General features: G+C 37.4%; 1 protein-coding gene across 4 annotated transcripts in view; it reads left to right on the top strand.

Moving 5' to 3' along the window:
* The window catches only part of Msp300 (Muscle-specific protein 300 kDa), a 232,951-nt gene that overhangs the window by 52,600 nt on the left and 166,072 nt on the right, over positions 1 to 14,279 (top strand). For 3 of the 4 annotated variants that reach the window (XM_017622295.1, XM_017622287.1, XM_017622305.1), the window contains exons 3-7: positions 2,710 to 2,982; positions 9,049 to 9,212; positions 9,284 to 9,560; positions 9,669 to 12,275; positions 14,182 to 14,196. In XM_017622295.1, the coding sequence (XP_017477784.1) occupies positions 2,710 to 2,982; positions 9,049 to 9,212; positions 9,284 to 9,560; positions 9,669 to 12,275; positions 14,182 to 14,196 (3,336 nt within the window). The remainder of the gene's footprint in view (positions 1 to 2,709; positions 2,983 to 9,048; positions 9,213 to 9,283; positions 9,561 to 9,668; positions 12,276 to 14,181; positions 14,197 to 14,279) is intronic. The other variant, XM_017622314.1, reaches the window with a different exon arrangement.

Genomic DNA, 14,279 nt, shown 5'->3' with positions numbered 1-14,279 from the left:
ACGACCGCAAATTTCTTCTGCGCAAAGTTTTTCTTAAAAACCTTTAAAACTGTGTGCTGTGGTGATTCTATTAGTCTGCCCTTATAGTAGGTGTGCTTATTTAATGTCAAAGGAAACCTGTGAATCTCTCTTCTCCACAAGTGTCTTTAAGAGAAACAAAGAGAGAATTATTAATCCTTCCTTGGGTATGAAGGGAACTTTGACCTACTTCCTTAGCAGCTAGCCTAGGTCGGGAGTTAGCATGCCAGCCATCTTCAGACTTCTGTTGGCTCGCAAACTTGGTAAAACAAGTCAATTACAAACAGTTTTCCATTGGAACCGCACCCTAAACTTCCCCGCCCGAGAAAACCAGAATTTTCTAGTGGCAAGCCCTACGAAATTTCAAACGCGATGCCGTGCTTCGGAGAGATACGATGTTCGAGTCCTCGAGCAGGGGAATTTTTTTACATACATTTTTTTATGTAATTTCAGATTTTACTTTTTTTTAAGAAAACAAAGTTTTCAACTCATTTAATTTTTAGAAAATTATTTAATGAATTTTTTTGAATAAAATTTTTCTCTTTATTCGATTTAATTCTTTAATTATTAGAAACTTTTTTGTTTTTTTTTTAAATTAAATTTTTTTTTAAGTTTAAAATTTGATTGTATTAAAAATAAAAAAAAATATATATGTTTAATTTCATTTAGTTATTTTCTTTTTAACCGCCTTTATAAAAAGATAAAAAGGAGAAGGTTATCAACTCGTCGGAATATTTTTTCATTATTATTATTATTTTTATGTACATACATATGTTACCGCATAACTTTGGACCACGTTAACCGATTACTCCAATTCTTTTTAAAGGAAAGGTGTAACTTCAGAGGTAATCCCATTCTAATTTGGTTTAAATTCGACCATTGGATCTTGAAGAGATTAACGATAATCTTAAATTTTTATACGGGAATTGAATTCGGTTTTGTTTTTTTTTTTATTTTTTTCATTTTTAATTAATGTCTAAATTTTTGAAACTTTGAGCTTGTTCCAAATGCACGCTGTCCAAATTTTTTTATGTAATTTTAGGTTACATTTTATTAAAAATAAAACTTTTTTAATATAATTTAAGTTTTAGAAACTTTTTCTTGTAGTTTTTTAACTTATTTTTTTTCCTATTTTGCAATACATTTTTTTCTTTTTTCCTGTCGATGTTAGATTTCATTGTCCTAAAAAGGAAACTATTTTTATAATAACATTTAATTATTTGTTTTTGTTATTTTTTTGGCTTTTATAACAATTATATTCAACAATTTATATTGAGCTCGAGGCCGTTTTAAATGAAAAATTTTTATTGCGGAAAAGCAACAATAATTTGAAAAAAATGGTAGAAGTGATAGCTATTTATTTCGGAAATCACCACATTTCCTCATCAGACTTCTTTCAGTAGGATTCGAACCGACGATCCCACTGACTCAGCCAGTTGCCTAAGCATCCTCGGGGAGCGGAATTCTTTTAAATTATATTTTCTTTTTTAATGTAATTTTAGATTTTATTGCTTTAAAAGAAAAAATGTATTTTAATTTCATTTAATTTTAGAAACTTGTTCTATGTATTTTTGTAAATTTAATACTTTAATTTTTTTAATTTAATTTTTTTCTTTTTTGTATTTATTTTCTTGAGATTATTAGATTTTATTGTTTTAAATATTTTTTAAGATGTTATTGTTTTGAAAAGAAAACAATTCATTCATTTCATTTCATTTTTAATTTTATTTAACTTTTTTTCTTCATTTCATAAAAACTTTTTAAATTGTTAGATTTAATTGTTTAAAAAATATTTTTTTAATTTCATTTAATTTCTATAAACCTACTTTATTTTTTTCTTTGTATTTAAATTTTTTCAGTTTTTAATAAAATTTTGTAATCTTTTTTTTCGTTTTTGTTTTTGTAAAAAGAAAACCATATTTTTTTTATCAAATTAAATTTTTAAAAAACTTATTGCTAAAAGACAAACAGAGTAAAGCCCAGATCTCCACTTTAGCAGATATTTCAATTAGTCTCACGAAAGACTTCGGTGAGTTGAAAGATAATTGCAAAAAATGGCGTTGTTAAGCTCAGTCCTTGAAGAAAAACTGTGGTTATTCAAGCGAGGCGGAATGTCAATTGTACAGATATTTCTATCAGTTGTTGAACTGAAATCAAACTGCAATTATACTAAGAACAAACATATTTTCCATGAACTTCGATTCAACTTTGTCAACACTTTAGCAACTTTTTGCTGTTGCACTGTTCGCAATGCGTTTTCATAATTTCTTAAGAATGCCGCTTTTGTCTCTTCCGTTCAGCAAATTTGCATGCTTAGGCAAATTTGCTCAGTAAGTTACATACTTTTACAGCACTTTTCGTAATTATGTACATACGTAAGTATGTAAGCATTTATGATATATGCTTTTCATTTAAGCAAGTCACGACAACTCTTTTATTGTTATTTTGCTAAGTTTGGTGAAAGAATGCCGTTAAATGCTGTCTAGCGCAAAGTTTTTGCTAAACAGTCGCGACTTCTTACTTACATACATGAGCATAACACATGCATACTTTTGCATAAATATATATTTTTTATTTCATAATTACTGTTAACTGCATTAAAATGCCGCTATTTGCTAATTGTTATGTTCCTCTACTCACCTATTTATTAATCGTTTGTTTTTTCTACTTTTTTTCGCTATTTCTTTGTAGCGTGTTCCACCGCTTCGTGTTGACGATTTAATCAACGATTTACGCGATGGTACCAAACTTATTGCACTCTTGGAAGTGCTATCCGGCGAACGTTTGCCCGTGGAGAAGGGTCGCGTTCTACGACGTCCGCATTTCCTCAGCAATGCTAATACAGCCTTACAATTCTTAGCCAGTAAACGTATCAAATTGGTGAATATTAATCCGGCAGATTTGGTGGATGGGAGACCACCAGTTGTGCTGGGTCTGATATGGACCATCATATTGTACTTCCAGGTAAGTTGAAGTCTTTTAAGCAAACAAAAAAAAAAAAACATTAGCACAACTGCATTTCATCTAATTAAATAGGAAAAATATAATTACACTAACATGAAAAAAAATTGATTTAAGTATGGATACATTTGTAAGGCACCCTGTAAGTGCACCATAAGCACACATATTTAAGTATTTCTTAAGGAGATCCTAAAAATCCATTTTTAATCTAATACCCACTCCCAGCACTGTATCTTTTATCACTTAAGTATCAGCCGGCTTCCGACTCTGTGATCGCACCTATTTGGTGCAAGTGGAATCACACCGGTCACACCGGTGCTCAGAAAGTAGCCTGATTTCATTTTTATATACTAAAACAATCTCATTTCTGTTAAAAGGGTATCCGAAGAGCCTGGCCTGTCTAAGACCCACCACCGCTCCCCAGTACTTACTGCTTTCAGAGTGTACCCACTCAATAACTATGGCTCTCAAAGAGAAACAACTGAGACAACAGAATGGTCCAGGTCCCGAAAAAGCAATTAACGATCTCAGCAGTCCCGTCTGCTCAATGAGAGCTAAAAACTAGGTAGACCTTTCGAAATTGAAGGCAACATGAGGTTTGCCCATCTGCAGCACCTTGATGCTCATTGCTGAGCGAAGTATTCACCCAGTTTCTGATGGTGGTTTCGATGGCCGAAGATGGGAGTGCTAAAACGGGTTGCGGACCGAGGAATGCCTGGTCTGAGCCAACTCTGGTCAAGCGGGTCAGATATCTTCTTATCAGGTACTCCCAAGTGACCTGACACCCAGAGTAAAGCATGCTTGTTATATCTAGAAAGATAATTTAGGCGAGACTTGCATTGCCGAACTAGTTTAGAAGTAGTTAGAGGACTGGCCAATGCCTTAAGTGCAGCTTAACTGTTACTGCAGACACGTAAACTCCTTCCCATCCACCAATTTTCCACCAAGTAGTCCACGGCATTGATGATTGCAAATACCTCAGCCTGGAAGACCGGAACATACTACCCAAGTGAAAAGTGAAGTTTATCCCCATTAACTTTGATGAAGATCCGAGAGCCTGGTGCAGAGTCAGTTTTGGAGCCATCCCATCAGTAAAGATTCGACAGTGTGTGGAATTAAACCAGAATTCAGCCTCAGGCTACTCAATATTATAGAATCTCTTCAACAAAGGTAATCGTGGCGTTCTATCCTGCAGCATTGAAAATACGCAAGTGCTCAGATCTCTGTCGCCAGCAATTTCAGCCTTGTCCCACCCATTATGTGTTTCATTTTAGTCTACAGGTGGCCTTTAAGGCTTCCCTACGTATGAGAACACAAAGTGACGGTAAGAGCCGCAGTGCGTCAAGAGAAGCTCCAGGTGTTATAGAGAAATCTCCCGTGCAGCACATGACAATCAATCTCTTGAAGTTTAGCAAGAAGATTTTCCACAGTACTGATGGAGAGTCGGCTCCACTATACCACTGACGCATAGCTGATGTGTCTGGTCATAGATGTATAGATTCAGAGGATTCCTTATGGCGATAAACTTCACGTTTTGCCAAATGTATGTTTACATTGCCAAAATATCGCCAATGATTTGCAGGTCTTCACGTGAGACTTCCACAATAGTTCTGTATCCAGAATTACTCCAAGATACTTCACTTTGAGAGAAGTCTGAATTACGACTCCTTTAATTGCGAGGGAAGAGCACAACACTAGTTTTGGTTAGGTTAGCGATGAACCCATTTCTGTTACACCAATCATATTCAGTATTGTCTGTGCTTTCCTTCAAACAGCCGACAGAGATGGGCCCGTAACTATACAGGCCACATCGTCCGCATAGGCTTGAGCGTAGATATTAGAGTCATTAAAAGTGACAAGAAGAGAATCAATTACCAAGCACCAGTGTAAAGGGGAAAGTACACCACCCTGAAGGCAGCAGTAGCATTGAACGAATCTAATTTACCAGTACAGAATCTACTCCATGCCGTAGAGCAGAATTACACATGCTGTCGAAGGAGGCATTATCAAAATGCCCTCTATGTCTACAAAAATGCCCAAGGCGTAACTCTTTCCTATTGATGGCATTGTTAGTTCTGGCAATTCTGGGATTTCCATGTCAATTCAAAGAGAGAGAATGTGATGAGAGCGCCTTCCTACGAATGCGCAACTCTACCAATCTTTCCAGACATTTTAGCATGAAGGATGTCATGCTAATAGGGCTGTAGAGCTTCTGACGCTTGTATAGTCATCCTTACGATGCTTCGGTATACAATCGACATCAACCAGCCTCCAAGGTTATCGTATACATAGAACCCTGTACTCCAATGCGTTACAAAATGAAAAAGTTTATTTTGGGTTTTTTATTTTAAGGCTTAGGGCGGTTTAGTACTTTTCAGTCGCTTTTTACGAACCCGTTTGAAAGCTAGTAACGCTGTAAAAATACCCTTTACTTTTCCCTATCGCTCTCCCTATCCCTTCCCTAAATATTGCAAAATTACTGCACATTAAATGTACTTTCACAATTACATAAAAATTAACACTTTAAGCTAAATAACAGTATAATTAAAAGTAATAACAGTGTAAAAAGTAAACATTTGTGTGTATTTCCTTTTTATCTCTTTGTCTCTCTTTTTGAAACTTTTTGATTTTTGAACTATTTAATTAATTTTTTTTGCTAAACACAAGCTTCATAAGAAGAGACGGAAAAAAGTAGTTGTAGTAATAAATTATGCGCCACAGGTAGGTTTGTAGTTGATGAGTGTTGTAAATAATTATGCATCTATTGGTAATAATACGCAAATTAATCGATTTTGGTGTTTTTTTAATTTTTGCCTTTATTCAAGCATACATATACACACAAACAAATGTACCTACAAGAAAACAAAAGAAAGTTTACCGTAAATCACTGAGTCTTAGGTATTTTTGCAAGACAATTTCGAATAAAATTTGCAATACACTTTTGGTTTTAAATAGTCCCTTAGCAAAAGTTTAATGATTTTTGGAGAACTTTAATTTACTGACATCGGGGTGGTACGCTAGGGTAACGTGAACTGTGATCTCAGATCAATGAACTTTGGAAAAAAGAGATTGTATTCTCGAGACATAAACATCCATATAAAATACTTTAAGATCCTATTGTAAATGTCGAAGAGATGACAAAAAATTTATGTACAAAGGGATCCCTATGTTCGGCAAAAAAATTGTTTTACTTTTTTCCAAATTTCATTGCAAATCTACTTTAGACTCAGGGATGGACGGCAAACTTTTCTTCTCGTATGGTCTAATGTACATACATACATATATAATAACGGGTGATTTTTTTGAGGTTAGGATTTTCATGCATTAGTATTTGACAGATCACGTGGGATTTCAGACATGGTGTCAAAGAGAAAGATGCTCAGTATGCTTTGACATTTCATCATGAATAGACTTACTAACGAGCAACGCTTGCAAATCATTGAATTTTATTACCAAAATCAGTGTTCGGTTCGCTTTACGTCCGATTTATGGTCTACATAATCGACCAAGTGAGCAAACAATTAATGCGATTGTGACCAAGTTTCGCACTCAGTTTACTTTATTGGATATTGAACCAACCACACGAATGCGTACAGTGCGTACAGAAGAGAATATTGCGTCTGTTTCTGAGAGTGTTGCTGAAGACCGTGAAATGTCGATTCGTCGCCGTTCGCAGCAATTGGGTTTGCGAAACACATTTCGAACCGAACACTGATTTTGGTAATAAAATTCAATGATTTGCAAGCGTTGCTCGTTAGTAAGTCTATTCATGATGAAATGTCAAAGCATACTGAGCATCTTTCTCTTTGACACCATGTCTGAAATCCCACGTGATCTGTCAAATACTAATGCATGAAAATCCTAACCTCAAAAAAATCACCCGTTACATATACTTATAATAGTACCAATTCAGATATAGCGCACATTTCACATAGTTATACGTAAGGTTTAGTGCATTTTTTCTACGCAATTTATTTTTTCTAAAATAATGGGGCATATTCTTGTTTTCGTACGAATCGAAAATCATGGAATTTTCCTAACATTGTCTATAGAAAAATTTTAAATTTTCGATTCGTACGAAAACCACAATACGCCTCATTATTTAAGTTCTTACATGTTCGAACATATTTAAGCATATTTTTTTAAGATTTTCGCAGAATATTTTAATCATCTAACTGCCGTTTTTAGTGATTTTACATTGAACATTTTTTATGATACTTATTTATGTGTCAAAAAGACCAATTATGCTAGGAATTATGGGATTAAAATGCTTTACGAAAAAATTGCACGATAAATTTTACTAATGTCTCTTGAGCTTGAGGTCTTTCTTATGAAAGAAAAACAACAATAGGCTGCTAATTTGGAGATCGCCACATCTCTTCATCAGACTTGCACTCAAGCGTACAAATCCAGTCTTCTACTCACTGAGCTAATTTCGTCGTTTCATGTAAATTGTTCCTCTTTGCCTTTCAAGCTGTGGTTCATGCAATTGAACCATGCCTGAGATAGTATGCAGAAAGCTGGGCGACCGACCAGCAAATCTACATACTACACTCTGACAGCAGGGTGGCGTTCCTTGTCTAGAAAGCATTCGCGGTCGCAATGTATGGCAGTCGGAGTTTAACAGAATCTTGCATACTGCGAGGGCTGCTGGATATTTTTGTTATTTTAATGGCTACTTAACCCTACCTATATCCACTAATCATTTAATGGTTTTAAAATCAAGTTCAACTAACGGCAGACCCAAGAAACCTTTTGTTTCGATTCTTGTTTGGATGTGGTCGTATCAAAGAGAGAACGGTTTAAACTGAGTGGGTGGTTTATGGGGTGCAAGTGAAGAGGTGATTAGTTCCATGTAAACCTTCACATGGAGGATATTCGATTAGAATGTTGGGACCTTCATAGTTGGGTAAGTTGGAGTTTAACCTACTACAATTCCCCAGGGAAACGGTGGTCTCGTGCAAAGACGAGTGCGTATCTTGGCTGCAACAAGAGTCGAATGTTCAGTGCTCGAAAGGTACGTAGGTATGTACATCTAAAACAACGAAAAGTGCCTTACGTCTATCATAATATCTTGGATTTGGTTTTTCGTTTTTCAAACCGGTCACTGTATTGAAGTCTGATCTATTCTTTTATGGCGGAACCTAGTAATGTTTGCCTGCTTTATCGACAGTACTAAATAACGCAGTCTCTGCGCCTCCTTAAATCCAATACCGAATTAGCTATGCTTACCGTGGTAGTATACGTGCGATAATATGGATTTCTAGAAGTTTCACTTAGGTTTTGTCTTTATTTGATAACAACCCTGATCGGGTACTGGTCGCCACAAAGTTTTATTTTCTTTTCCCTTCGTTCTGCCCTAATTTCCTTCACTCCAACCGATAGTAGTGAACTCTACCGAAAACTAGTTGTATTAGGTAAAGCTCAGCCTGAGTAGCAGAGCAGCTGATTGTCGGTGGTGTGCTAGTACTTTGGGGAAAAGTCTGCACTAGAGGTGTTTGTGCCAAAACGATAACGACCAAAACAAACCTCCAAAACAGAGGTCAAAACGAGCCTTTCGTGAGAGAGCTAATGGGCTAAAATGTTCTAGAAAAGTATTCCTCGTGAAATTTTACTATACGTACCGCAACTACATATTTCGCGCCAATATAAGTTTTAACCCTTTTTTTCTAAAAATAATCTGGCCAAAAAATGCTAACTTAATATAGCCATAAAGAAAAACTTTTACTCGAGAATGCGAAAAGATTTGAAGGTTTTACTACACAGGTCTATGTCTTTTGGACACATTCCGCTCCAAGAATGCTGTTGCACTGTGTTATACATAAATATGAATTCCATCCATCTCTTTTAAATACGTAAACATTTTTACATGCATAGGAAGGATTTTGAAACTACATTTTAGTATTTTCTTTATATTATTTTTGAATTTCTATGTTAAACTGAGTTGGTTTAATTAATTTATCTTTAATATTTCATTTATACTTACATATTATATTAAAATTTTTTCTGAAATCTTTATGCAAGTTCGTCTACTTAATATATTATTATCTTTTTATCGCCCCTTATCAGATTGAGGAGAATAGCCGCAACCTTGAATATTTGGGTCATGGTATTAGCGGTTCGGTTAGTTCTCTCGACAGCGTTGGCAAGACTGTCAGCGATCAAAAGGCTGAGAAATGGAAGCAAGGTGCTAGGAAGACACTGCTGAATTGGGTTACCAATGCCTTGCCAAAGTAAGTTTTATATACAAACACTTTCGCAAATTATCTCATTTACATTTACCATCTTTTTGTACCCTCCACAGAGACATCGGCATTGAAGTAAAGGATTTCGGCGCCAGTTGGAGAGATGGTGTCGCCTTCCTAGCCCTTATCGATGCAATCAAAGCAAATTTGGTTAATTTGGCTGACTTGAAAAAGGCCAACAATCGTCAACGTCTAGAAACTGCTTTCGATGTGGCTGAAAGTAAGCTGGGCATTGCCAAATTGTTGGATGCTGAGGATGTGGATGTACCAAAACCGGATGAGAAGAGTATAATGACATATGTGGCGCAATTTTTGCACAAGTACCCTGAACCAAAAGTGAGTAGTAGAGTAGTAATTTGCATACAAATACTCTGAGTCTCTCCACTTGTAATTACTCTAACACGCGCTCTCTCTTTCTCTCTCTCTCGATTTCAATTATTGTAGGGTGCCTCACGTGATACATCACACATACAACAGGAATTGGATGAACTACGCCGTTTCCTGATAGAAAAGACCACAGAATATGAGCCCATGGTCATGTCGAATTCATTCCCGCGTGATTTCGCTGAATATCTGATCGCACGTTCGGAGATTGACGCCCACTTGCCGGTCTACAATCGCCTCAAGCAATTGATGGAGAGTCAGAGCGGCTTCCTACAAGTGCCACGCCCGGTGTGGGAGGACATAAATGCATTGTGGCAGCGTTTGCAATATCAAATGAACTATTGGCTGTGGTTGTTGGATTCAGAGTTGCCAGGCGAATTCGGTGTGGTCGGCAAGTGGCTAGCGGACGCTGAAAAATTACTAATGGACAATGAGATACCAAGTGCCATGAATGAGGAGACAGCATCGGTGATAAGTAGAAAGCTGGAGGAGCATAAATTATTCTTTGCCGATTTGCCACGTATAATGGCAATGTTTGAGAATGCCAAGCGTTCGCCATTGGTGCAACAAGTGCCGCTTGAGCAGTTGCGCAACATCGAACGCCGCCTGCAAGAGGTGGCGCCCAAGGCAGCCGAACGTAGAATACGTTTAAAGTTCCTGGAACATAAGTGCTGTCTCATTGCTTTCCTCAATTTGGTTGAGAACAAAATGAAGGGTTGGACTGGCAAGTATGGCTATGAAGAGAAGGCCAGCCAGCAATTGGAGCAATACAAGAATTTCGTATCGCGCAACAAAATTTTCCAAGAGTTCCAGAAGGCATTCGTCGTCATGCAACAAGTGGTGGACGAATACAAGCGTGAGGGCAATGTGCCGCGCAAAGACATAACGGAAATCGATCGCTTCATGTACGAGACCGAGGAGCGTTGGAAGCGTGTCTCTATGGAGCTTAAGTGCTGCCAGAACTCACTGGAAGAGGTTGTGAGCTGTTGGAAGACCTGGAACCAGTTGGCGCCCACTTGTGAAGAGTGGCTCAATTTGGCCGAAACTAAACTATCGCGTACCGAAGATGAACGCTTGGAGTTCTTCCAAGACATAACCACATGGAAGGATAAATTCGATGCACTCGCCAATGCAGCCAATTATTTGATCGCTTCGTGCGAGGATGGCATCGCACACAACCTGCGCCAGAAGCATGGCAATTTATCGGAGCGCTTCGAGCGCCTCTTTGCCAATACCAAGCAATACATGCATGCGGGTGACATCATACGCGCACGCAACGAATACAAATCCGGCATTGAGAAGCTCTCACAATGGCTGCGTCATGCCGAGCAGTTGCTCGAACAGCGCCAAATGCTCGGCAACACTCAACAGATTACCAAATATGGCGAGGAGTTGCAAAAGCTGGCTAGCGAAATTGATGACAACGAGGAGCTCTTCAAGACGGTCAGCCGCAGTTTCCAGGGCCTCATTCAGGACTTACCGCGCGATGAGGTCGACAAAATGATGAAATTACTCAAGCAGGAGAAGGAGTCGTTGGTGCGCATACGCGCGCAAATACCAGCCAAATTGCATCTCTTCCACCAGCTGCTCATACAGCAGGAGTCGCTCGAGGCGGGCCAAAAAGAGATACATCAATGGCTGAACGATGCAGAGGCGCTGCTGAGCACGCATGCACTCTCCGGTGGACGCGATGCCATAAGTGAGGAGTTGAACAAACACAAGACTTTCTTCTCACGCACCGTCTACTATCGTTCGATGTTGGAGAGCAAAAATAAGGTTTTCCAGAATCTGCTGAAGTCGGTCGCCGCCGATGACAATATCGACACCTCGCAAACGGCGCACAACATGCAACAGCTGAACGAGCGCTTTAACTATGTCATACAGAATGCTGAGCAGTGGGAGCAGCGCTTGAATAATGCCTCACGCGGTTGGCACACCTTCAAGGAGAATGAACGCGTCGTCAGCGAATGGCTAACGCAAGCCGAATCTATGCTAATCGAAAAACACATAGAATCGAAGACCGTAATCGAGACACAAAAGTACTTCTTCGAAAACGTCAACGAGCGCTGGATGCACAATCTGGTGGAGTCGGCGCAGGACTTGCTGAAAACGCTGCCGGCGCAAGAGCAAAAGCCTGTAGTGGATACGGTGGAGCAGCTGCAAGCGAAGTGGCAGAACGTCTTAGCGCAAGCGCCACTGCATTTGTTGAAGCTCGAATTCCGTCTTGACGAATCGGCCTTCTATCAGACGCTGCAAGAAGTCGAAAAGGAATTGCATTTGGAACAACAAGCTTTGAATCGCAACGAAGATATCGACTCCATACTCAATCGCAATGAGCAATTCTTCCGACAGCAGGGACCAATACCGCAAATTGAGAAGAGCTTGCAGAATATGCATCGCATTAGTCAAGCATATGGTTATCAAAAGCCGACTGACATCAGCCTCGGTCAGTCGTATGACAACGCTAAGCTGCAGTGGCAGCAATTGTCGGGCAAAATTGGTGATATGCGCGAAACTCTGCAGCAAATACCGGCACAGTGGGACAGCTATCATGAGAAGTTCAAGGAGATGGTCGAGTGGATGAATATTGTCGATAAGAGTTTGAAGAATATTGTGAATGAAGTGAACAGCATGGAGGAGTTCGAGAAGGAAAAGGTGGTCTTCCAGGTGAGTACAATTCTATGACTTAATTACAAAATCTGTGTGGATATTGAAGCTAGGGAGTGGTCAAAGATTTTTTGAGTATTTTTTCGCGGGTTATCGTCAAAGTTTACTAAAGGCGGTGAAATGGGTGTTACTGGAAGTGAAAAACCCACGAAAACTGTTAGCCATAGCCGTTCTAAAGACAGTTGAAAAGTATATACATACGAGTACCAGCATAGTTCTTGGTGGCGTTATTAATATTTCGGATATGAGGCATTCCCAGCTATTTCAACGAAAATTGTTATTATATTTTTCGATTTTGATATAAACTGAGTACAATGTAGAAATACCTCTAAGGTATGGCAAAACGCGGGGAATGTAAAAAAAAATAAAATTTGAAAAGTTATACAACATCCAAAATATAAGGTGTCTCGGTGAACGCCATTGTTTATCATATCATAGCTCGATAAATATTAGTTGTATCAAAAAAATCAGTTGATACTTTTTTATTGAAAAAGAGAGCGATATTTAAAAAAAATTATTCATGCAAATTGCTAAAGATCCTAAAATATACATGCCACCAATAAAAAAATCTCGACGTGCCAGATAAAAACCAAAGATGTATTTTAATTTAACATGGCACTAAAAATTACAAATTTAATAATTTGTGCTAAAAAGATGGAGTTTTCCGCTTTTTTCAAGTTATGTGATAAACAATGGCTTTCGGCGATAAGGATAAGGATAAGGATAAGGATAAGTATAAGGATAAGGGTAAGGATAAGGATAAGGATAAGGATAAGGATAAGGATAAGGATAAGGATAAGGATAAGGATAAGGATAAGGATAAGGATAAGGATAAGGATAAGGATAAGGATAAGGATAAGGATAAGGATAAGGATAAGGATAAGGATAAGGATAAGGATAAGGATAAGGATAAGGATAAGGATAAGGATAAGGATAAGGATAAGGATAAGGATAAGGATATCAATGATAGGGATAAGAATGAGAATAAGATGAAGGATAAGCATAAGCATTAGGATGAATGTAAGATAAAAAAGTTAAAGATAAAAAAAGAAAAGAGGATAAAGATGGAGTCAAAGGTAGAGATAAATATAAAGTTAGAGAGAGGGATAGAGATAAAAACGTAGATTGAAAGGTTAAGAAAAAATGGATATTACTTTATGGGCATTTTCAAACTGGCGTTACGTGACATTTGTATGCTAAAGTCAAAATTTTAAAAAGGTTTTTCTAGATATATTTAAATAATAATTAATGTTCATTTATTCAGTTAAAAAACTACAACTATTGCTAGCAGAGAGTCAAAGATATTAGTAAACGTATGCGCTGGCGTGACGTTACAAAAACCAGATGTGGATTTTGACTTGGGTTATAAAATTGAAAAAATGTGCGAATTCGACAGCACTATTTGTATAAAATATTTCGCAAAAATGTTTTTGCTTAAATAACCAGTATTTATTATAAAAAGAAGCCAAATTGGCCCAAAAGGAAATTAAATAAATTATTTTTTTTTTTTTTTTTCGCGGTAGACTTTCCGCTGGTAACATATTATGCTGCTCATCTCACCTCTACTCATCTCTACTAACTAAACTCACTCCAAATCGCATCAATTCACCTCATCTCAAGTCAATAAAACAAATCACAAATAAATTTTATTTCTTGTTTTGTGATTTGATCATTTTGAAATCACTCAACGTAGTCTTATGTGAAGTTCGGTAGATCAAAAAAAGTTGTACTTACGTGGCGCGGCTCAGGTGCACTCATTTCGTTTTTTTTTTTTTTTGGAATTTCGGCTACTGAAAAGATTCTAATTGCTTCAATGTCCACACAACGATATTTTCTAATCCAATACCTCAAGCAGTGTGGCAATCATGATACTTATACAATTTTCATTACAATTCCATTAACGCAGCTCAGGGAACTTGTGGTAAAATTATACTCCCTTAAATTGACCTAAAATTTTCATTGGTTTGTCATTTATAAAATTTCCATACCTTTCTTTAAACTATT

This window comes from Rhagoletis zephyria, unplaced genomic scaffold (genome assembly GCF_001687245.7).
Source record: "Rhagoletis zephyria isolate East Lansing unplaced genomic scaffold, Rhagoletis_zephyria_1.1 Rzeph_scaffold_00047, whole genome shotgun sequence".
Classification (NCBI taxonomy): domain Eukaryota; kingdom Metazoa; phylum Arthropoda; class Insecta; order Diptera; family Tephritidae; genus Rhagoletis; species Rhagoletis zephyria.
Note: the sequence above shows the minus strand (reverse complement) of the source record. Positions and strands in the feature narration are given on the sequence as shown.